This window comes from Vicugna pacos, chromosome 20 (assembly GCF_048564905.1).
Source record: "Vicugna pacos chromosome 20, VicPac4, whole genome shotgun sequence".
NCBI lineage: Eukaryota > Metazoa > Chordata > Mammalia > Artiodactyla > Camelidae > Vicugna > Vicugna pacos.
Window position 1 is genome coordinate 7112517 of NC_133006.1, and position 25746 is coordinate 7138262.

The 25746-nt window shown below is 40.9% G+C and overlaps 1 protein-coding gene and 1 non-coding gene across 5 annotated transcripts in view; one reads left to right on the forward strand and one right to left on the reverse strand.

Annotated features, from left to right (window-relative positions):
• Positions 1-25746, forward strand: part of HMGCLL1 (3-hydroxy-3-methylglutaryl-CoA lyase like 1) — a 126291-nt gene that overhangs the window by 5749 nt on the left and 94796 nt on the right. For 2 of the 4 annotated variants that reach the window (XM_072944786.1, XM_072944784.1), the window contains exon 1: positions 3545-3752. The exons of 1 other annotated variant lie outside the window; for it this stretch is intronic. In XM_072944786.1, coding sequence (XP_072800887.1) covers positions 3645-3752 — 108 coding nt within the window. In that variant the 5' untranslated portion in view covers positions 3545-3644. Of the gene's footprint in view, positions 1-3544; positions 3753-25746 lie in introns of those variants that run through there. One more of the 4 variants, XM_006211524.4, reaches the window with a different exon arrangement.
• On the reverse strand, positions 6318-6447 carry LOC116284767 (small nucleolar RNA SNORA11). The gene has a single exon (XR_004194431.1). It is a non-coding gene; the product is annotated as a small nucleolar RNA SNORA11 (small nucleolar RNA).

The following is a 25746-nucleotide window of genomic DNA, read 5'->3' on the forward strand; positions in this document are numbered from 1 at the left end:
CTGGGTGTCTAATATGTGTCAGGGACTATGTGTTGAGTACTTTATTCTGGCTCGTTTAATCTTTGCAGCAGCTTTGGCAGGTAGGAACTTTTTATCATTGCCCCCTTATGGAAAAGAAACGCAGGCTAACGAACTTGCTGAAGGTCACTTGGTTGGTAACTGGTGGAACCAGGCTCCTCCCATCCCGGATAGTTAACCAGCACTTAGATTTTCCCCACTGCACTGGGGTGGTGCCTTTCCAAGAGGAGGAGAGCAGAAAGAGGTCCCTAGAAGAGAGAGCGACGATGGGTGGTTCCCGGATGGTAACTAACATCTCTGGTTGACAGATCAGATTTGGGATAAGAGGCTAAGGAGGAGAAGGGAGTCCAGGATAATTAAGGAGAGGCAAGTAAACTTGAACGTTCTGGCATGAAACATAAAAATGACTTAAATTCACCAGCGAAAACAGGCAATGCAGTTCCTTTGAGTGTGCAATGAATTTTGGTATCTTCTTTTATTTGAATGATTGAGATGCAGTGACATAGAAACAGCTGAGTCCAAGGATGCCCTGGAAGTGATACTGGGTGCACATCAGGATATGCCGCAAGCTTTTTGATTTCTAACAAGCGATCCCTTGGCTGTTCTGACGGAGCCCGGATTTCCTTGGTGGCGCGTGGGGACAGAGAGCTGATGGCTGGCGCAGGGGCGTGCTGCATCAGTTCTCGCTTCACCTAGAGCCTCTTAGATTTGCACCAAGAGGGGTATGCATTGAGAATTTTCATCTTTATCATTAAAACAGGAAATATGTACACAAGTACTAATGGTTCACACTTCTAATTTGAAGCTTTTTTGGATTTATACATTTTAAGTATCCATAATTAGCTTTAACATCAAACTACCGTCCAGCGAAAAGCACACCTATTTTCATTCTTTTTTATTTAGGAGATGAAACGTTCTTAAGACGGTCCTTTTATGGGCACTATTGCTAATGGTTTTGGTATTTATAGGAATCATAGTTTAACTTTTTGAGATTATAGAACTTTCTATATGAAATGCATTAAAATAAAACTGTACTAATTATTTTCATGTTAATAAGGTTTCTCTGTTAAAAGACTATATTACCATGGCGGACTAATTGAGATGTGAAATTTTCTTTCTTTAAAAAATATTTTCATGTTTATAAGGCTTCTCTGTTAAAAAAACTGTATTACTATGGTTAAGTAATTGAGATATGATTTTTTTTGTGGGAGGAGTTAATTAGGCTTATTTATTCATTTAATGGAGGTACTGGGGATTGAAAGACCTTCCCCATTTAGAAAGCTATTAAGCAGTAAGGTTTATTTCTAAGTGTTCTTTGTCTTAGTAGCAGAGGATCAGACAATATTTAGCTTACCTCAGAGGTCACATTCTCCAAAAGTTTAGACTGCAATATTAGCTGTCAAGACTTATTCAAGTTTTGAACGACTGACTCCATGATAAAAGTTCCCTTGTTAAATTACCATTTTGCAAATTGGGTCCCTTTAAATTCTCTCAGATACCAAGTTCCCTGTTATAGAATTAGAAAAGGGAGAGGGAACAGTGGTCCTGGGCATCGATGCAGCCTCTATGCTGTGTTCCAACTGTGATGGAGAAACAATTAACAGCAGAGTTCTGCTGAGAACAACTTATAACAGAGATTTAGCCATATATATCTATATCAAGATTGATCTATCTATCTATCTATCTATCTATCTATCTAACTATGAAACAGTCATATTCAGATAAAGAATAACCAGAAGTTTGGGTGCATTAGAGAGGTTTAAAGGCTTCCAATTGTTCCATGACCTCACTTTCGCAGCTGAGATCCTGTCCTCCATGTAAAGCATCCTTGATCTAAGAGGTCTAAGATCCCCCATCCTCTCTGCCTTTCCAGTGCTGCTCCACTGAGGACCCACATCATCTCTCCCATTCTTTACTTTTTCCTGTCTTTTAATGGCTTTATTTCTGTGGAAGTCTCACCATCCTCACAAGTTATTAATGATGCTTTGTTTATTCTGGGTATTAAATTCCTTCTAAGTGTGTTTATACTATGTTTTACAAGGTAGTTTAAAACTCTTTCATCTGGTAGTGCAACCATGTAGGCATCAGTCAGCTCCTAATTTATATTTGCTGCAGCAACCAGTCTGGCTGACAAGTACCCTAGCCATGCACATGTGGCTGCACAGGGCTACTCCTTTTTTTTTTAATTTTGAATAGTATGTTTTATTTAACCCCATATATCTAAAGATGATTATTAACATGCAATCAATATAAAATACGATTAATGAAATATTTTATATTCTCTTTGGTACTAAATCTTTGAAGCCTGGTAGTTTTTTCACACCTACAGCACATCTCAGTTTGAATTAGCCGCATGTCAAGGGTGCTGTAGACACATCTGACTTAGATGAGACAGGTCGAGGGCCTTTAATCACTTGCCCTGAGAGTGTTATTTTTAATTGAAATATAGTTGATTTACAATGTTGTGTTACTTTCTCATGTACAGTGTAGGGATTCAGTTATAGATACATACATAGTCTTTTTCATAATAGGTTAGGGAATGTAGTTCCCTGTGCTGTACAATAAGGATCTTGTCATTTATCTATTTTATATATAGTAGTTTGTATCTGCTAATCTCAAACTCCTCATTTATCCTTCCTCCTTTCCTCTTAGGTAATGATAAGTTTGTTTTCTGTAATCTGTGAGTCTTTTTGTTTTGTAAATGAGTTCATTTATATCTTTTTTTTAGATTAAGTACAAGGCTTTTCTTGATGACTGCGTGTTCAGTTGCAGGTGCTGAAGACTGCTTGAATGGGTCAGTGGGATGGCTGCAGGTGTGCTTGTGAAGGGCGGGAGGCGGGGAGGTGGTTTGTTCTAGGACCATCTTCCCAACCCGTCCCCATCCAAGACTAGTCCTATTCTGATGACATAAGGATGTGTTTACAATTTTCAGCTGGAATGACTTGAGCCCTTATGACTTCAGTAATTTTGCGCCATGTGTCTCTTTAAGCAACTTAATTCCATTTCCGTGCTTAACCTGAGGTACCCACTTACTGACAATTTACTGATTCACCATGTGTGCTATCTCCCCTAATTTACCACCTTCTGGATTTTCTTTATTAGACTGGTGTATATACGTGTTTTAAACCTTGCAACCTGCCTCATACTATTTAAAAATCAAGCTTGTTGTTCAGGAAGCATAAACTCAAGTGAGTTCCACGCAACCAACACTGAGCAGGAAAGGCGGTAGCTGGGAATGAGCAAACTGTCCACGACAGGAAAACACAGGCCCTCTTCCTTTTATTTAGACTTAACCCTTTCGCCCCCGGGGCGCTCTGATCCAGGTGAGAAGTCTAAGAGGGGCGCGCGCAGACGCGATCAGCCGTGCGTGCCGACCGCCGTGCGGGGAAGGCGCCGCGCCCGGAACATCCTTTCTCGGGGCGCGCGCGCCTCCCCGCCGGGTTCCCGGGGCTGCGCATCCGCGCAGGTGCCTCCGGGGCGCCCCGCCGCTCGCGCAGCCGCAGTGCGCAGAGCGGGGTCCGGGCTAGGCGCGCCGGGAGGCCGGCGCAGGACCGCAGCGCGCGCGCGCCCCGTGTCCCTCTCCTCCCCGCTCCTCCCTGTCGCCGGCTGCAGCCCCGGGCCCCGCCATGGGGAACGTACCGTCCGCGGTGAAGCACTGCCTCAGCTACCAGCAGCTTCTCCGGGAGCATCTCTGGATCGGCGATTCAGTGGCAGGGGCGCTCGACCCCGCGCAGGTACCACCTCGCGCCCAGGGGGTGCCCACCCTCTCGCCCACCAACGGCCGGCCTCTCCCCGTCACCGCCGGGCCTCCTCTCCCAGTGCTGTGACCCCTCCCACCCCAGGGCCCTTCCTGAGGCGTTTCTGTCCTGTCAGGCCTCACCCCTCAGAAGGGTTCCCATCACCTCTGTGCTGTGAACTTGCAGAGCAGATGCACTGAAACGCCTACCTTGGCCATTTGCAGGTCGCCCGAGGGAAGCCGTACCTTCTCTGTTTTTCCCTTGGAAGGGCTGCATGATAAAATATCCAGCACTCCTCGCAGGATAGTCCCTTTATTTTCAGTTCCCATCCTTATTCTTGTGTGACGAAGAGGACAATTTTGTCAAAGTGTGAGGCAGAAAAAGGAACAAAGCCAACACTAGATTAGGGAAACAAGGCAGGATGAAATCACCCATTAGGTCATTAATTATCTGTTATGTATTTATGCTGCAACACACTTGACCAAGCTGGGGAAAAAAATGGTAGATAACAGAGATTCCAGACCCAAATTTCTTCCTATATGATTCCTGAAAACCCATTGTAAGACAACTATTAGTTAAGGTAATAAGATCCACATACTTGCGGTTTAACGCGTTCTCAACCAGAAATGGCGGGTAAATCAAGACAACATCATAATAAAGAAATTACTCTTCTTTTTAAAGAGTTTAAAATGTAAAGATTCACAAAGATTCCAATAACAGTGATAATTGTTAAGTGAGTGTTAAAACAAGGGCAAAGCGAGGGACACTATGAGGGTTTAGCCATTTTTGTTTTGAATTTGCTGGGTGCAAAAATGTTTTTTCCTGATGCAATCATGAACAAAGTGATAACTTGTATTAATTGTATTATTTTAGTAGGTAAGCATAATTTAACCTTGTGACTTTAAATCAACGATTCTAATGTTAGGTATCCAGTTTCCTGTAGTTTTACAGTTAGTGTATTTTCAATTCAGGGTGTCAATAGGTGAAATTGTAATCTTAGTTCTACAAATTGAAGTCGAGCATTTGTGGCTTCTTTAAAAGTTGCTTGGCTCCTTGTAACTTCAAAGATGGCTGTGATTATCTGACTTAAAGCCTGTTGCTGACAATATAAGAAAAGGCAAATTATTCTTTAACATCTTCTATGTTCACTTGTCTTCAAATTTCCTGCCTTCTGATTTGATCTTGGTATCATAACTTTTCTTTTAATTTCCATATTCATTCTGCTGCATAATCGGGAATCCTTACCTCTCAGCCCCCAAGTCCGAGACTCTGTATGGCTTTGTTGCTGTGTTAATATTTCTTTCCCCACCCCCATGTTCTTATGCCATGGATTTTGGGGACAGTGGTAGAGGCTGGGCTGCCAGGTGAGGATGTCGACTTTGCCCTGTTTGGATGTGGAAGCAGGGTAATTGAAAATGACTAGCATGACGGATCCAGAAATATGAGGAATAGGACCTTCGGACATTCATCAGCCTAATGAACGCCCTTTTTGTTCCTTTTTGGAGAAATCATTATACTTTCTCTAAGTATTGCCTTTTAAAACCTGGACTATTTACCTGGGAAACTCCTATTTCATTCCTTAGACACAGGTGAATATCACTTCTTTTGCCCAATTCTTTTCTCCTTCCAGAGTTACTACTAGCCTTTTTTCTGTGCTCTCATGGCCTTTTATGCATAAGTGTGTTTTAGTTCCAATGGTGTTGAATTGTAATGTTTTAATTCCTGTCCTTGAATTCACAGCAGCATTGACACCTGATACTTCACTCTTTGGAGTTATCTCATTCCTTGGCTTTTTCTTCTTCTTCTCCCCCTCCTCCTCCTCCTTCTTCTTCTTTTTTTTTTTTTTTAGGTTAATTTGTGCTTTTATTTGCCAGGGTAACTTAACTATAGTTGCCTGCAAACTTTTTTGACCTAAAAAATACATTTTACATCACAACCCAATAAGCACACACATAAAATATGTATATATGTGTGTGTGTGTGTGTGTATATATATATATGTGTGTGTATATATATATATAACTGAAAACCAAAGTCTTGCCCAAAATGTCTACCCTAACACTGAGTGTTCCTGTTTTTAATTTTAAGACTTTTTTGGGGAGCAGTTTTAGATTTCCAACAAAATTGACAGGAAGGTACAGAAATTTCCCATATACCCACCCCTACATACACGTATGTGCGCAATTGTTATTTTTATTTACCAGAGTGGTCATTTTTTTAAACTAAAGATGAGCCTCCATTGACACATCATAGTCACCAAAGTCCACAGTTCACCTTAGTTTGGACAAAAGTTACATAGATGTCTGCCATTATAATGTCATGCAAAGTCTTTTCTTGGCTCTACAAATCTTCTGTCCTCCAGAATGGCCTGTGGAATCTTCTTTCTTCCCTTGAAAAGAGGTTTAAAGCCTTTATGTCTGTAAGACTGCTCATGGCCCACCCACGCACGGACCAGACAAGCACTAGGTGGCAAATTACCCCACTAAATACTGTGGCTTTTCTTCCAGTACTGAGCCCTGTCCCACTGGTCCTGGCCAGCAGGCATGCAGAGGTGCAGGGAGACACATGTAGGGTATGGGTTCGTAGGAAATCCCCAAGTTTGGTGCCCCTTGTCACAGTGAACCCACATTCCTGTTGGGTGTATTGTAAAGAGAGGAGCCATTTCTGCAGCCCCCCTGCTCTAAGTACACCCCTCCTTGGTTTCTGTTTAACACACCCTTACTCCCTAAGCCCTGCCTCTCTGTTTCTTCAGGCTGGAACTGGACTGGCTCGGTGGCCTGTAAATGTCTGGTAAATATTCAGATCCCTCATGACTCTTTTATCCACACTCACCGTTTCCCTGACCATTTGTGGACCCATGTCTTCCAGATGTGTGTTCACATCTGTCTCTTAACTTCCAGTCCTCATGTTCAGCTGCTCACCAGACATCATTATTTGGATATCTCAAAAGCAATTCAAGCTCAGTATCTGCAAAATTGGATTCATGGTCTCCCCTTGCCAACCCCAGACTGTGTCGAGGATTTCCTGTCACAGGGAATGCCAGCACAGTTCATTCAGTCCGGGAAGCGCAAACCCAAAATTCCTCTCCTTCCTTCCCCCATATCCCAAGTATCACAAAGTCCTGCGGTATTACGTCTTGAATTTTTCTCAGCTCCATCTGGTTTTCCAACTTTACTGCTGCTTTCAGTTTTATTATATTTTATTTGATTTTATATATATATTTTGTGTCTGGCTTTTTATTAAGCATGTTTTCAAGATTCGTCCGTGTTGTAGCAGGTATCAACACTTCATTCCTTTTTGTGGCTGAATAATACTCTATTTCATGGATCGACTACATTTTGTTTAGCCATTCCGCTATTGATAATTGGATTGTTTCCAACAGGAAATGTGAGTTTTCCAACTTTGTTCTTTTTCTAGAGGGCTTGGGCTCCTCTGGGTCACTTGCATTTCCATATTAATCCAGGGTCAGCTTGCCAATTTCTGCCAAAAAGGGCACCTGGATTATTTTTTTAATTGAAGTAGAGTCAGTTTATAAACAACAAGGTTCTATTATATATAGCACAGAGAACTACAGTCAGTATCTTGTAGTAACCCATAATGAAAAAGAATATGAAAACAAATCTATGAATGTAGATGGATGATTGAACTATTAGGCTGTGCACTGGAAACTGACTTAGCATTGTAAATTGCTGTCAATTTTAAAACGGCATTCTCTCAAATAAACTACTAGACTCTTGCAAACCTTCAACCCACTGTTTCTACAGCTACTTGGGAGATGTCCTCTGTTTCAAGTAGCATCATGCTGTTCTCCTGTTTCACAACCTTTGGGGAATTCTCACTGCTTTTCAGAGTGGATAGCCAGCAAAATTTCTGATGTATTCTGGGAAGCCTCACATCACGTCTTCATCGCATTTCTCTGCAGCATCACCTTCAGCTCCGCTCTCTTGCTCTTGCCACAGTGCCCTTCTTTGAGTTTTCTGACCATCTTTCCTCTGGAAACATGGGTCTTTACTTGTTTTTTCTCTTTGCTGGGAAGATTCTTTTCAACCAACGAACCTTGAGATCTCAATTCCAATGTTGCTTTCTTGTGAGATCTTTCCCAGACTCTCAAGATAACATTCCCTGTTATCTCCTATTGCACAGTACACTCTTCATGATGTATAATATGAATATATATTTATTTTCACGACCATTTTGTGTTTAATTTCCTACCTGACCCCAGGCATCATAACAGCAAGACAAAATGCCGCCATAGGATTCTCAGCAAGGACCAAAATGTCTGATTGGTGTTTAATGGCCAATAAATGCTTGTTAAAGGAAGAAATGACTGAATGTTTACCCCTCTAGGCCATAAGCATCTCAGGTTTATGAGGACGGTGGAATCCTTAGCACTTTTCAGAGTCCAAAACAATGATTGGCACATGGTAGTCCAGTGCTATTTGTCATGTGAGTGGCCAAGGTGATGAGTATTAAGACAGCTGTCAATCAATTTGGTCTTACGGCTGGTAGATGGATATTATGACTGCTTGTGTCTTGCCTGTTTAGCGCATGGAACCTAGTCATACTTTGATGGGGAAGAGAGTTGAAAATGGATTCTAGAGGCTGTTGAGAGATGAGCTGGGCTTAACCATATGTTCAATCTAGCAGAGGGAATCATGGCAGCACCCCTAAGATTTGAAATCATTGTGTTGCAGTTGGGACAGACAGGATGGTCTATTTAAAAAGAATCTTGTGCCAGACAATGTGAGATTTAAAATCTAGACCTTTTTCTGCCCCAGTTTATTATTAAGATAAAATTTAGTATTGTGCATGCACGTGTGTGTAAGTACAAATACACACGTTTGAAGTTTAACATTTTATTACCAAATATATTGTGGGTCAATGTGAGTGAAAGGCTTTTACTATCACAGCTCTGCTAATTAAATTCTTTAGTTCTGTATTTCTTTTTTTGCTAATGATATTGGTTTTGCGGAAGATTTCCTTAATAGAGTAGGAGGTTAAAATTGATCCTTCTGTGATTTAAGCTGTCTCTTAGGGCCAGTTTTATTTCGTCTGTTTGTCACTGTTGAAATGAATATGATGAAGTTGGCTTAACTGATTGGTCTGAACGTTTTTATTAAAATTGACGTTCCTTGTGAAGTAGCCCTTCTTTGGTGACCAAGTGCTGTTAAAGCAGTGGCTGAACCTCTTCGTGGATGGATACGCCATCACGACAGTAAAATCCCCAAAGATCTCGATTCTGTCATAAACAACATTTGAAACCTATTAGATCTGAAAAACAAAATTGTAGATTGCGTGAGATTAAATTTATAGTCATTTTGCCTTCTATCCTGATCCTTGAAGTTCCATTTGCTTGGAAAAATGATGATCCCAACTAACATGTCTCTTGAATTTAACCTGGATGTGTAATATGTTTGCTCAAATTCAACGAAGAGGTTAAAGTGACTGTGTACTTTACAGTTTGGATCTCTGCAGCTGTTAATACATTTACTGAATACCTTAGGATGAGTGGGGAGGAATTTTCAGAAAGGGACCAAGCTACTATCCGCTGTTTTCTCTTTGCCTCAGCTGTTCTTTGGTCCTTGCCCTTCCCTTTTTCCCTCCTTTTCTCCTATAACTTCTTTTGAAATTCTGTAATTTTATTGTTATTATTATATTATTTTCCCCTTCATTAGCTTGTTAATTATACACTGTTTTTACAGTGCAGTTGTTGCTACCTATAAGATGTCAACCTACCACCTTGACTTATTAAAACAGTATATAAATTAGTACATTGCAACTTATTAAAAATGTGGTAATTTAACTCCTTTTACTGCCTTCTGCTTTTTACATTGTTTTTGTTGTACATGTTAATTCATTATATGGTATATTTGTAATATATATTTATACAGTCACTATACATTCATATTTATTTACCTATTTCCCTTTTCCTTAGCTCTTCAGTACTTTCTTCACCTCCCTTCTTTCATCTGCAATGACTTCCCTTCAACTAGAAGTATTTGCTCTAATATTTTCTTTAGTAAAAATCTGGTGGTGATAATTTCTTCCAGTTTTTCTTTGCTTGAAATTATGCTTATGTATAGACCCACATGATGTGCATAAATATAATGAATTTTGAGTATAAATATATATTCCGTAAAGTGAATATGTTATGGCACAATGGCGTAACAGCAGTGCAAAATGCAGGTTTCTCAAGGAAGACAGTGGAAATCGGAGATAAACCAGAGAGAAGTCGGCTGTTAGTTTTATTTTTGGTTCTTCGCTGATAATTTATCTTTCCTTCCTCTTTTCCAACAGTGTGACTGTGACGTGTCTGGAGGTGACTTTCTATCTGCTAATGGTTCATAGCACTACTTCCATCTGTGACTTGATGACTGTTGGCTTCCATGTGTTTTGGAAAATTTTCAACCAGTTCTCTTCAAATATCACTTCCATTTTTTTTTATTAATTGATTAATTAATTATTTTTACCCTCACCCTCCTTCCTGTCTTGGACCGATAATTTGAAGATTCTTAGAACATTCTTTGTGCCCTGTTTCTTAGACTCATTTTTAAAATCTTTTCTTCCCCTGTTCAGTCTGAATTTTTTTCTCGTCTGTATTCTGTTTCTCAGTTCCCTCTTTAGCTTTGTCTAACTTGCTGCTAATTTAATTTGAGTTTTACATTTTAGTTATATTTTTTAATTGATGCATTTCTGTGTGTTTTTAAAAACCAATTTTTAGGTCTCTGCCACAGTTCTCCATCTTATCAAGAATTCTTGCATATTTATCAGTTATTTTATGTCCCATGTTTGATAACTCCAATATTCAGATCTCCAGGGGGTCTCTTTCATGATCTTGCCTTGGAATGCTTACTAATTTTTCAGTTTAGTTTAGACCCCTGACATGAAAATACTGTAGACATAATTTGAAGCTCTGAGTGATACTGTCCTTCTCCAGAAAGGATGACCTTTTTTGCTCCCAGTTAGCCCACCCTCTACATCCTGCCTCTGTCAACCACCAGTCTGTTCTATAAGTTGAGATTTTTTAAGATTCCACGCATCAGTGAGATTATACAGCGTTTGTTTTTCTCTGTCTGAATTATTTTGCTAAGCGTAATGCCCTCAGGGTCCATCAGATAGCAGATGTCAGGATCTCCTCCTTTTTGTGGCTGGATACCATGCCTTTGTGTAGACATACACCCATACACCACATTTTCTTTATCCAGCCATCTGTCAATGGACATTTAGGTTGTTTTCATATCTCAGCTATTGTAAATAGTGCTGCTGTGAACATGGGGTGCACATATCCATCCAAGACAGTGATATCCTTTCCTTTGGATAAATAGTTAGAAGTAGAATTGCTGAATCATAGGAAAGTTTTATTTCTGATTTTTTGAGGAACCTCCATACTGTTTTCCATAGTGGTTGCACCAATTTAAAATTCCCATCGACAGGGCACAAGGGTTCCCTTTTTGCTCCACGCTCACCCCCACGTGTCATTTCTTGTCATCTTGATGATAGCCACTCTAGAGATGCAGGAAGGATTGATTATCTTTGCTTCCAGCAGGGAGTCAGTGTAACAGTGGCTTACTTTACGTCAATCAGATGTTTAGCTGATTTGAGGCTGGACCTGCTTCCTTTGTGTGGGCTTGTCTCTTCTCGTCACTCTTACTTTTCCTTTTGTCACCCTTCAGGGGTCCTAACTAAAGGATTTGAACTCAGAACATTCCCTCCCCAACCTCTCAGGCTCCTGGAGGAGCTGATCCTCGTTCTGGCTTCTCACCTGATGATACAGAGTTGGCCAGTGACTCAAGAGGAAGAGTCATGCCGAATGTTGGACACACCACTTTCTGTTTTTCTTCTGTTTAGTCGATTGGCCCCTGAAGTACACCCTACTTTGGCAACCCCTAAGACTATCGAACGAGTGTTTTTCATTAATATTTGGACCAGATTTTCTGGTTCTCAGTGAGACATTTGTCTTGAACAAGCTAGTTGAAAGATTAACAACATAACAAGGAAAATATTTTAAAACACTAAATTTGCAGTATAATTTGAATTGTAAAAGTATATTCATTTACCATATTACAAAGCTTTTGAAGTGGTTACATTCCAGGTAATAGGCAAACTGTTGAGAGTAACACTTCATGTATTTATTTTTCCAGCTTTATTGAGTTATAATTGACGTGTAACATTGCATAAGTTTAAGGCATACTGGTTTCATACACCCATATATTGCAAAATGATTACCACCGTAGCTTTGGCTAACATCTGCATCACATCACATAATTACCATTTCTTTTTGGTTGTGAGAACATTTCAGATCTGCTCTGTTAGCAACTTTCAAGCATATAATATAATATTATTAACTGTAGTATAAATTAATCACTATGCTGTACATTGGGTTCCTAGAACTTAGTCATCTTATAGCTGGAAGTTTGTATAAAGTAACACTTTGAAGTTCAAAAGATGAATAAAAAGATTGGCTGCTTCACGAAAAAGTAATATTTTATGGAAAAACTGACTTACAGTGGCTTTCACTGTAAGTACAAATTGTGAAAGATAAAGAAGATATTTTTTAATACATAAAAATTAATCTTATGCTTGACTTCAGAATCTGGCTTTAGAGAAACAATATACTATTTACTTCCTCTTTATGTATGACATGGTTCAATCAAATTTGTTGAATGAATGAACCAATGAATGATTAATGCATAGTTTCTTTATAATATTTTATATCTGTGGATGTAAGATTATTTCCGATCTTTCAACTTTTATGAGCATGAAGTTGGTAAATATATTTTCTTCTTTTTGTTAACCTTTTCTTTATAATCTTATCTTTTGCTTTGCCTTGATTCATTCCTGGTTCACAGTATGGATTAGGCACTGCCTAACTGCCTTAACTGCAGGAACTCACTCAGTCCCTGTAATAATCCATTTTATAGAGATAGTAACTGGGATGCAGAGATGTTAAAGATCTTGTTTGTGGTCAGTAGCTCATGATCTAGGAATTGAATTTGGGCTGCTAGATTTCCAGAATCCCCAGTTTTCACCACCGTACCAGCGCTTCCTGACTTTTCTGGTGATACGAATCAACTGAAGTGTTCATTAAATGGGGTGGAAATCCAGATTCAGTATCTCTGAGTTGGAACCCCCTCTCACTGCTTTCATTTCACCTAATTTTGGGAAACGCTGTGCTGGGCGATGCTGTATCCGCTTCTCCCTGTATCTGCCGTCAGAGGGTCTGCTGTCTGCTCACGTTTCCTCTGGTCTGTCTTTCCAGAGCTCCTGGCTCCAGCCCACGAAAGACTCCTATGAGTTTCGACTTCCCTTCTGTCCTCTTTGAGGGTGAGACTAGAGTTCTGCCTGGACGAGAATTGCATTGGATACAAAAGGAAAAACAACTTGGTTTCCAATAAATTTCCTGTTCTCTTCAATCTCCGATACTCTCTGTCCTTGGGTTTGCTGTTGGCTCCCCTGTCCCTTGCTTTCTCTCCTTCCAGCTGGCTTTCGCATCCTTCTCTCCCCCCACCCTGTGTTCTTGTTTTTTTCATTAGCTCTGAGCTCCTCCAAGTCTTCCGGCTTCCATTATGATTATTCACTCTGGGCTGTAACTTTCTCTGACCCTTTCTTCTTTCGCTGTTTTCCCCGTCCAGGTTGAGCTTTTATGTCTGTTTCTTTTTATTTTTCCCTCATCATCAAGGGGCTAGACTGCGCAGACTTGGTGGGTCACGCCTATGTGTAGCAGGCGGTGTTCAAAAAAGGGAAAGCAACCTCATATATTTGGGGAAGATCATTTTAGCAGAAGTTCTGACCCAAAAGTGATTGTCCAGCCTGCTTAAAGACCTCACAATAAAAACAACACAGAGAAGCCCACTTTTCCACCCGCTGGTCCCCCTTTGTTAGCCTAAGTAGGCGACGTGAATTGGCTACTCTGCAGGTGAGACATTTTTAACCCCTGGAAATGTTTGTTTGGTAGAGATAACACTTTAAAGAGAAGTGCCTATGAATGCCCTAAACAGGATTTTTCCTCTTTACTCATAGATTTACCCATGTATGGATATTTGATTCTGTGACCTTGCTGGACAATTGCGTGGGGATATTTTAATGAGACCCATCAGGACATTTCTGAACATTGGCCTATTTTTCAACAGCGTAGAGCTTAATCATCGTTCAGCAGGCAGGAAGGTGTCTTGATAAATCACCAGGAGTTTGCCATTTTCCCTTTCAGACTGTCTTCCTTTTCTTAGTGATCAGAATTCATTCCTAAATGAACACAGGTGTTGGGGGATTTTTTTTTCTTTCCTGGATCTAAGCATATTTATGAGCCAATTTTTATGCTCTTTTCTTACAGAAAATAAATATTGATGACCAGATCTTTTTCCTAAACATATTCATTTGGAAATCAGACGGATTTTTTCTTTGAATTTTACTCGGGGCTCATTTAAAAAGATACTCAGCTTTGTAAAGGTATATATTTTGAACTGCTTTTTAAAAATACAATTTATAGAAAAGACAAGTAATAACAAGAGGAGAGAAGCTCTCTGAAAAATACAACATATGAGCAAAAGTTGTTGTTTCTAGGCATTGATGAAGGGCCAGAGCTGTGAATGCCATCATGCTTTTGAGAACAGGAGCTGGTATTTCTCTCGCTGGTCCAGAGGGCAGGAGCGCTGTGCTGCGGCACTGACACTTCGTGGTGAGGATACGGCGGGACAGGAGTGTGTGGTGTCAGGAAGGGGAGAACCAGCGTAGACACTGTCCCAGGAGCTCAGTCCACACCACGGTTTCATCCTTCACTGCTGGCCTCCTCTGAAAGCTCATTTCTTCATTCTGCTGTTGATTCGGGTCACTTTTTCCCCTCTGCAACCCTTTCTCGCAGTTCAATTAAAAATTCACAGGCCTGTGCATTTGTTCTGATTCAGTGCCGGGGGAGTTAGTGATGCTGATTATAGATGTTATGGTGGAGGTGGATTTCAGGTCAGGTGGGATTTGGATGGATAACAAGGCATTCCTGGCCAGAAAGAGATGATTGAAGGCAGAATTAATGTAGTGAAATTATGGAGAATTATTCATTTAGTTATACATATACACGCGCCTGAGGTAACATATGAGTCAGTACCTGCATCACCATCTGTATCAGTCTGTCTGTCTGTCTGTCTGTCTGTCTGTCTGTCTATCATCTGTCTCTCATATGTCTAATCTAGTCTTTCTTACAGGAAAAAAAAATAACTTAAAGGCCCCTAATCTTAAACATTGCCTTATTATTACTTTGTTGATTTGAAGAGGGGTGCTCACTTTTTACTAGTGGGGAAACTTTTTTTTTTAACTGTTTCTCTTATGTCCTTCACTGCAGCCCCAATTCTTGAATAGTGCTTAATGGACCCATTTATATCTTCTGCATTGAAGCAGAATTCCCTGTTCTAAGGATGAACAGATTGAAATACCTCTTTGTTAAATACATAATATTTGCAGTGCTAGACTGAGGGCTTCTCAATGGGTGAAACTATATTTTATTTACGTTTCCATTATCCGGAAGCCTTAAATGCTTAGATCCTGTTAAATGTTTGTAGGATAAAATAGTCTTGTATATGCTAAGTAAAGCAAATATTCATAGTATAAACTTCAGGTGGTTTTAGCCAAATTCACTGACTCTCTGGTTGGCAAAAATATGTATTTAATTATATCAAGGTTTTTTTTTTTTTTTGTAAAATAGAATCAGTAGCTTTCACTCGTACTGTTTTTCATATTGAACTAAAATGTCTATTTTTAAAATCCTGTATGGATTTGGGAAGTTTGAAAGCCTCTTCTTCTCTTTCACGGCTGTCGTTGTAAAGGTCAAAAAAAGTGGACTCTAGCTTTCCATTCACTTTCCATATCTGTATTTTTATTGAGTTAATTCACACAGTGTAGGATACGCCTCGTCTCGTAACTCTGTTTTACAGGAGAAGGACCAGGGACGTTGGGGATATAATGATGCCCTCAGGGTGAGGCGGCTTCTCTATTACAGGGTGCGAGCCGTGGTCTCCGGTTTTGGATTCAGCCTGGGCTGAGCATCCCCACTGATAGTAAGGGCGTCGAATGTCACCTGTTGCTTGTAACTTTCCATGTCATGCTGCCTTGGGCTTGTGAAGTAGGGAAATGCAGATGGAAGGAAACTGCAACTACATAAAAACGCCTTTAATGTCCTTTCCCTCTGTGAAATCAGCCTTTCCGAAGGTCTCCTTGGTGAACTTTATTAACAACCAATGGGGTCTAGGAAGCTTGGCAAACGAGGAGGCAAGAGACCCCAAGGAGAATGTGTCCATCAGACGTCTTTCCTTCTGCAGTTTCCTTCCAAATGGTTTTGGATCTTGAAGGAAGCGGAGTGGCCCCCTGCCACCACCTCCTTACATCTGTAACCCACGGGGTGTGCAGAGTCTGGCATTCGCTTTTTAAATTCTTTCCTTGATCTGTTTCCATTTCACTGTGAAATAGAAGCCGATCGGAGGTTAATGTCGAAGTCAAAATATGAGTCTTATTTTAGTTAGACACAGTTTCTGCCTTTTGAGAATTTTTATATGCGTGCCAAGGATTCTCTGATTTTTTTTTTTAAATGCTATGTCACAGTTCAGACCTCGTATTTTACAGAAAGCCGGGGACCTGGTCAAACCAAAGCCAAGGGCAATTTGGATCTCTCTGCCTGGGTTGGAGGGCTGTGTTCAAAAGACATTTGCAAGACCCTTGGAGAAACAGATGTAGTTATTCTGAGTTTCACCCGTGAAGGTCTGCTCTCGCTTAGTCCCCATTCCCTTACGACAAGATTTTAATATTTAATTCAATATAATTCTGCTGAATGTATTAGGAAATATTGAAAGGAACACATCAGCTAAAGGAGATGGAACGTAAGCTTGCGAAAATACTCCTCTCTTGAGAGCCTGCTCTCTTAAATCGATTTGCTCTCTGAAGAATGTATACAGATGTTGACCTTTTGATGGAAATGATGTAGTAATAACTTGTTAAGTAGAACATCAATCATTTGTCTTAATGCAAAAGTATGATTTAGGGGCAGGAGTATTACTTTAGCATACCTGCACTAGATTTGCAACTGACTTATTACGTGGGACACATTTAAGAATATAGGAGAGTCATAATATTATGTTAACTGTCAATAAAGTATTTTTACCAGGAGTTTGGGAGATTATATAATGATGACAGCCATGTTGGTGGTGGTGGTGGTGATGGTGGTGGTGATGACACCAACCTCTCTTCTTCTTTGTTTTTTTATTGAAGCAAGTAATCAGTTACAATGTGTCAGTTTCTAGTGTACAGCAGAACTTCCCAGTCATGCACGTACGTGCATATATTCATTTTCTTAATCTTTTTCATTAAAGATTATTACAAGATACTGAATATAGTCCCATGTGCTATACAGAAGAAATTTATTTTTTAATCTATTTGTATTCATAGTGGCTAACAGTCAATAAATTTTGTCGCCCGAAGGGAGCACAGCTGGGACCCACACTGTACCGAACAGGGTTTCATACACTAGGAGACTGCTGAATTCCTTCCCCAACCTTCTATTCTCAAGGCGAACAAGTGAGCAGTGGGATACTTGGATCAAAGTTGTATCCAGTTGGGGTCAGTCTGTAACACTCATGCCTCACTCAGGATTTGGTTGGGACCCAGCTGGGGAACAGTCCCACATCGATCTCCTTTAAACGAGGCAAAGAACTTAGAAAAGGTCTGCAAAGTGGTTAACATAGCTGCTTCCAGAACGGATGAAAGAAAGTGAAAAACACCGAGAATATTTAGCCTTGAGTGTAGAAAGCAAAGGGGCAGTTTTATAACCCATATGGAAAGGGTTATCCTACAAAGATAAATGTTTCTGATGCTTTTTATTTAACCCCAGGAATTAACCGAAATAGGAGGTTGGGTATCAAGGTGAACTTTTCTTAAAGGAGGGCTGTTAAATATTTGGAAGGACGGTGATTAGATAAACGCGTTATCGGTGTCTTAAATGTGCAGTGGCCACACATCCCCTTGGCTTGAAGTGGTCCCGATTTACGCCGTGGCCCTGGGGTAGTGAATACTGTCCCATTTACTTTCAGCGCACCCTTGTGGATCATACTGTGTGACCCTCTCACTGAAACTTCCTGCTTCATTTACTTTGAAGATACACAGACTTAATCACACACCGCCTTCCTTCTTCCCCGACCAGAACGCAGACTTTTCACACTGAGAACCTAGGTTCCCGTCTCTGTCCCTGCGTAGAATTCTCACGGTGCCTCCATGTGACGACAGTGACCAAGAGCAGTCACAGATAAGCAAAGCCAGAACCCCCCAGACCCCAGGACGTGGACCCCGCCTAGGGGCTAAGCCTTTTCCAGCTTCTGCGTTTCTGTGGAACATTTCTGTGGAAATGAGGGTGAGGTCCAGGCAGTGTCCTGGACCAGGAGTCCTGTTTCCAACCTGGCTTCCCCTCCGAGCAGAACATTTAAAAATCTTCTATCCGTCAGCGGGCCCACCATCCTCAGAATTATCCAAACCGCTGCTCCTTCCCAAAGCCCATCAAAGCTTGTTTGACCTTGTAGACCATCTGTCAGGACTGCGATCTTGGTCATCCGCGTGCTACCTCCCATCACCTTGAGGGAGCCCTGAACAAATCTGGGGCTGTATCTTTCACCTGCCAATGGAACCACCCCGAAGACGCATTTTAGCCACCTGGGATTCCTCAGAGGATGAAATGATTGTCCCAAGGGAATGCCAGTCCAAAGAGCCAGACGTTGGCCAAGACTGGACTGGAGGAGAAGCCAGAGAGGTATTTCAGCAGCATTCAATGGGGCTTTTTGTTCCAAAGTTTTATTGTGGAGCACATACTACTTATCTGGCCCTCCATTTTTAAAAAAATTTATTTATTCACTTGTTTATTTTTTATTTTGGAGGGGAGGTAATTAGGCCTATTTATTCATTTGTTTAATGGAGGTCCTGGGGATTGAACCCAGGACCTCGTGCATGCTAAGCACACGCTCTACCAGTGAGCTCTGCCCTCTCCGCCACAGCCCTCTATTTAATTTGACCAGTTAGCTTGTCCTTGAATGTGCCCCAGCTGATTTACATTTTTTTTTAAAATGCAGAAAAAGAGCCTGTCTAGAGAGGTGGTGGGAAGGTTAAGTGTCTGTGGTGGGGGCTGTAGCCCCCAGTCCCCGCCCCCTCCCCTCTGGGTGTGACCGATCCAGTGAATTCTTGACAACAGAGCAAAGGAAGAGGTGTCGCTTCTGGAGAGAAGAGGTACGAAGAAGGTGTGTTTCTCACATGGACTTTCTCCCCCTCCTCTCAGTGGGGAGGACCAAGAGCAGGGCAGGACCAAGCAAGAAGGAGCCTGGGGCCCTGAGTGGCAAATCCTCCCCACCGGACTTGGGCAAGAATTCATCTGTGATGGTTTTAAGGCGCCGACAGTGTGAAGCCGTGTGTCACGGTGTTTACGCACCCTGCCTAATCAAACCCAGTTCTCAGACTTTGAGCCTGGAGTGGAGGTTGAGCCTTGTGTTTGCAGAGTTTCCACAGACTGAGACTCAAGGAACTTTAGTGGGCTGCTGGGAAGGAAGACTGGGGATAGAGTCGGGCACTTGTTCCCAAAGTGCTGCCTTATCTTTTTAACTGCTAACTTTTCCGGATGCTCAAATAGCTGGCATCCAGAAAAAAAAAAACTCGTATTCAAAGAAAGCTTGGTTTTCTGTTTCAGGATCAACTTGAGTCTTCTGGGGGAGAAATAAACTAGCTTTCAGCCCGTATGCTCTAAACTAAACAGAGAATCGTATTTATTCCCTCCTACCTTCCTTCCTTTATTCATTCATGCATTCTTTGGCAGTGGGGAGTGGGGAACTGTGAGTAGGTGTGAGGAACGGGCAGGAAGATGCGATCGTGTGAACTAGTGGAAAGCAACGCTATCTTCCACATGATGAACGAGTCAGCGTCACTGCTGAGGTCAAACCACTCGCTTGATCAGAGCCTTGGATTTCCATTTCCAAAACCCAGAGCTTTCTCAGGACTTTAAAGGACGGCTAGTACGATCAGGGTGAGCCTATAAAGGGATAGTAGCAGGACGTCTTTCCAGCTCTGAGAGACGCTAGCCAGTGGCTGTGAATAACCGGACGTCGTCACTGTCTCTTGCTGTTCCTCACAGCCACGTCCCAGTACGTTCTGTCTTATGTGAGTTGCATGTTCTGTTTCACATGATACCTGTAAGCTGCTCTGTCCCAATTCCAATTCCAGCTTTTTTTATACGTTCAGCTGTGATCTACGGTTCATTCTGTTAAGTCCTTGCCATAATCCCTCTGTTCCATTTTATATATCCAGCTTCAGTGCATCTTCCCCTCCCTCACGTCCTAACACCTTCACTTAATCGCCTTTTAATCATTTGCCTGAAAAGTAAACCCTCCGGCACTTATTGTTTCCTTCCAGATGCTGCTGAGGAATGACTCCCCAGGCACCTCACCTACCATTCCGTCCGTGTTCCATTGGCGGGGCAGACTGGGATTCCAGCACTCCAAAGCTTTTAAGCTTGCTCTTTCCAAGAAAACTCATGGCTAACACCATTATTTCCTTACAAAAACAGCAAACATCTGCAGACTGAAACATCAAAACAAAGAACAAAAATTACGCGCTGCTCTGCTTAACTTGGATGCACCCTTTATCGGACATTTTCGGCAATAAATCAGTGTTCTCCCTTTCAATTTCTCTTAAAAGAAACAAAACAAAACAAAACACAGTGGCCATACACAGTGGCCGATTTTCAGTTTCCCCTCAGAGGAAGAGTTAACGAACAGGTTACGTGCAATGACTAATTATTCCTGATGCCTTCCAGCTAAGCAAACTAAGCTTCTATTTGGAAAGCTGACTTCTCACCGAATCCGTCAGGTTGCTTGGTAAAGTTGCCTTTTCTTCTGTGTTTAAACAGTTCATTTCGGCTGCATTGCTTCATTTTAGTCAATAAACCGAACTATCCCAACAAACTGCTTACTCTAAACACACAGGATGCAGTGTTTATGAAAACTGTTCATTTCTTCCACACGCTGATATTAACAGCTTGGGGTATAATTAAACTGTGTTATCTAATAACCTCATTTTTAAAAGTTTGCTCTTAGTTCTACAATCTCAGTTAATGTAGGTTCCTTTTTAGAAATAAGAAAGGAAGGTCCCTACAATTTAAGACTGAGCCAAATCTCCTAATTCCAGCTGTTTCCTGCAAAAGCATGATGGCCTTAAGTCATCTTTTGTTTAGACTCTTCCTTTAGATTGGTATTTCTCGACTTTTAACGTGCCTGTGAATCCCCTGTAGAGCTTAGTGTTAACACGGTTTCCTGGGACCTTCTCCAGAGATTCTGATTCCCTGGGTCAGGTTGGGCCATGAATTTGCAGGTCTAACCAGCTCACAGATGATGGCGGTGCTTCCGTTCCGAGGACCGGAGTTTGAGAACCACTGCTCTATCTTATGTCACCTTAAAAAAAAAATCTATGTGATTATGCTTCAGTATCAGTCCACCATCATCAACTACAAAATTGATAAAATATATCACTCCTTACCCGCTTCTCCCACTGGTAACCATAGTTTATTTTCTATGTCTGTGAGTCTGTTTCTGTTTTGTAAATGAGTTCATTTGTGTCATTCTTTTTTTTTTAGATTCCACATATGAGTGGTATCATATGGCATTTTTCTTTGTCTGACTTACTTCGCTTAGTATGACAATCTCCAGGTCCATCCATGTTGCTGCACATGGCATAATTTCATTCTTTTTTATGGCTGACTAGTATTCCATTGTATAAATATACCACCTCTTCTTTATCCAGTCATCTGTCGATGGACATTTAGGTTGCTTCCATGTCTTGGCTGTTGTAAACAGTGCTGCTGTGAACAATAGGGTGCTTGTATCTTTTCGAATTAGAGTTTCCTCAAATATATGCTCAAGGGCGGGCTTGCTGGATCATATGGTAAGTCCATTTTAAGTTTTTTTAAGAACTTCCTTACTGTTCTCCATCGTGGCTGCATGAAACTGCATTCCCACTAGCAGTGTAGGAGGGTTCCGTTTTCTCCATGCCCTCCCTAGCGTTTATTGTTTGTGGACTTTTCAGTGATGACCATTTTGACTGGTGTGAGGTGATACCTCATTGTTTTGATTTCATTACCCTTATATTTGAATGTCCCAACTGATGTGGTTTCTAAAAGTTCTGACAGATTTTGAAGTCAAGAAGCTTCTACATTTCATTAAATATAGTGGCACTTAGAGTAACAATGTACTCCAAGAATAATGACAAAATGAGTAATTGAGTTACTTGAAGGCATTGCAAAATCTCTTTGGCTGAAGGGTGGGGGTCAACTGAAACCTTATTGCTGTGGGATGAATGTCTAACCATTCATCTGCCAGCTCTGGATTCCACAAGATCTATGTTAAAAAAAAATGTAGATCTTCTATAACCCCAAACCACTCTTGGAATTTGAAAGGAGTCTCCCTGGGGTGAAAGAAGAAATTAAGATCTTGCTTGTGAAGAGGAGAGAGAGGGCTGTTTCTGGTACTCTGGTTTCTCAGCCTGTGATGCCAGTCAGAATTATTACTGTATTTAATTTGCCTTTTACATTCATATTTTTTCCATAAAAACATTTCCAACAAATAAATAGCTGTGACCGCCACGCTCATTTATAGCACCAGGCTGCCAGGTTTGAATATGAGCTCTTATTTACTCTCCTGATGAAGTGAGTACCTCTCTGTTGCCTCTTAAAGGTCCAAACTGAGGTTGACAGTGCCAAGTGGAACAGGATGGGTGGAGTCGGGGGTGTCGGCGCTGGAAGGGGATAAAATTGTTGGCAGGCTCCAAAGTGCGCTAATGTCTCTAAAGTATTTTGAGCTCCTTGCTGAAAGACCTTGAATAATTTCCAGGGATTATTTCTGATTATGTCAGGTAATCGGCTATCAACAATAATTCCTTTCATTGTACATTTTAAACAAGTAGGTACATTGTAAAATGATAAATGGGAAACTTTTAAGCTAGCCTGCTTTCAGAGTATTAGAAAATACTTCTCATGTCTTCAGGGGAGCCTGAAGAAGGGCAGAAGGTAAACATTGATCAAGCACTGTGCTACATAAATGCTTGCTATTTTCAGTCTTATTTAATCTTCACAAAAAAACCAAACAAAAACAAAAAACAAACAAACAAAAGTACTCAGAAAAGAGTCAAATTCCCACTTTAAACAGAGGAGAATGAGGATGAGTAATTAAGTGATTTTCTCAGTTCTGAGCATCAGAACATGGGAGAGCCCAGTGGTTTGTCTCCAGGATTTTTTCGCCACCACGGTGGCTGACTTACCGTGCTTTCATTTTTTTTTTAATTCTTATTTTTTATTGAACTGTAGTCCATTTACAATGTTAGTTTTGTGTGTATGGCAAAGCGACTCAGTTATACATGTACATACGTGTACACCATCATTTTTTGTAGTCTTTTTCTCTTTGCTTTTTGTATTGACGTATAGTTGACTTACAATGTTGTGTTAATTTCTGATGTACAGCATAGTGATTCAGTTATATATATACATGTAAATATATTCCTTTTCATATTTGTTTTCATTATAGGCTATTACAAGATATTGAGTATAGTTCCCTGTGCTGTACAGAAGAAACTTGTTGTTTATCGATTTTATATATAGTAGTTAGTATCTGCAAGTCTCAAACTCCCAATTTATCCTGCTATCTTCCCCCTTTACCCTCTGGTAACTGTAAGTTTGTCTTCTGTATCTGTGAGTCTGTTTCAGTTTTGTAAATAAGTTCGTATCTTTTTTTTTAAAGATTCCACGTATAAGTGATATCATATGGTATTTTTCTTTCTCTTTCTGGCTGACTTCACTTAGTATGATGATCTCCAGGTTCATCCATGTTGCTGCAAATGACATTGTGTCATTCTTTTTTATGGCTGAGTAGTACTCCATTGCATATATACCACATCATCTTTATCCAGTCATCTGGCCATCTGATGGACATTTAGGCTGCTTCCATGTCTTGACTACACCTTCATTTTTTTAGGAGACGTCTAAGATTTACTTCCATAGTGGTGTTAGAAACAAAGCTACTCGAGGAACTAAGGTTTTATTTTGGGAATGTTTTCAGTAGAATAACTCTTTAAAATTGATCTCTGTACCAAAATGGGCTTTCTTTTCTTAGACCAAGTTCTACCATACGGTCTTGCATATATTGTGTCCAGTCAGAACTAAATGAATGAGTAAATGAACAGAACAGTGATTACCGGCGCCTCTGATTTGCCTCATGGCTATTGTGTGTACAGCACTATGCTTGTCTTTGCCCATGCTCTGTGTAACTATCATGAACTCCATTTTATAGAGGAGTCAGTGAAGGCTGGATTTTTGTCTTGGGTGCTAGGTTCAGTCATTGATGATAGTGGATCCTTAGAGATCTTTAGATAGTGGTACCTCCCTGGATAGTAGTAGTATCTAACTGATCTATGTACCTGGGGAGGAGATCCTGGAGGAGGTGGCTGTGCTGTGGAGCCAGTCCCCCGTACTTGGACTCATGGTGAGAGACCACCATGTTTGATTCCTGTTTGTCCGCCCTGAGTCTGAAATGGAGGAGTGGTCATAGTCATGCTTGACATTTTGGCCAACACAGTGTCCTACAGAGGTGGCTTGGCTGTGGTGTTCATCAGACTGTTTGGTACTTTGAATTGTGTACGGAGTTTCAGTGATCATTTTTATTTTGTTTTGTTTGTTTTTAGATGTCTGCATTAAAAACATGACCCCAAAGTCCCCTGAATCACTTTTATAATTTCTTAAGGCACATTCATTGAGTAGCTTTTCATCTCATTAGAATTTTGATGAACTGTTCTTTGATGTGGTGGATCAGTGCAATGTTCTGCAGGAAAGTCCAGATATTTCAGACCCCTTGAAACATTATGGTGGATGGTGGGAGAGTTACTGTAGCCCTGGGAAAATCCTGTGAATGTGTGACGTTGTTTGTCCTGAACAGTGGAAATTGTGTACGTTTTCCTTCCCATTAAGGTATAGAAAAGAATGGACTCTCTCGATCAGTGGCTACATGCCTGTACCTGAGGCAGAGTTTATTTGTTTTTGCAAAGATACCACCTGCTGGCGCAGACACTACAATTGGAATTGAGTTTGATAGTCCACTGTCAACCTTCAGAATCTTAACATGTTTGGGATTTGGTAGAGGTTGTACTGGTGATTAACATGGATTTATCAGAGAGCAGAAAAATGGTGACCAGGGGCTAGAGGGTGGGGAGAACAGGGAGAGGTCAGTAAAGGGTACAGACGTTCAGTTATAAGATGAATCCAGTCTGAAGATCTCATGTGTAATGTATGACATGGTGACTGTAGTTGATATCGCTGTGTTATGTGATGGAAATTTGCTAAGAGGGTAGGACTTAAATATTCCTACCAAAAAAAAAAAATGAGAGGTGATGCATGTGTTACTTAACTTGATGGGGGAAATCCTTTCACCATGTGTACATATATCAAAACATCACAGTGTATATTTTAAATGTCTTAAAATTTTGTCTGTTCAAACTCAATAAAACTGAAAAAAAAATGGGTTTATGATGGGGTCATCATGCCTGCATCCAAGTACCTAAGTACCTGAGGATGGCAAAAATCTCTGCCAATTTTCCTAGTTCTCCCAAAATTGCCTTTTGCCTCTTTTTTTGTTGTTGTTTCTTTCTGTTCCTTTCCTTTTCTTCTTTTGTTTTCACTTTTCTTTTTTTCCTCTTTTTTTCCTTTTCTTTTCTTCTCTTTTTCCCCCCTCCCTCCCTCCCTTCCTTCCTTCCTGTCTTGGCTGAGTGGGAGGAATGAACAGTCTCAAAAGCCTCCACTTGCTCCCACGATGTGACATAAAAACTAGCTCCAGGATAGGCCTTGTATTATAGGTCAAAGAATGAGTGTGTGGTCCAGGATGATCTGGCTGTCAGATATGTCTGTTCCAAAGATACGTCCAGGGACTGGAAAATGACCATAGGGATGT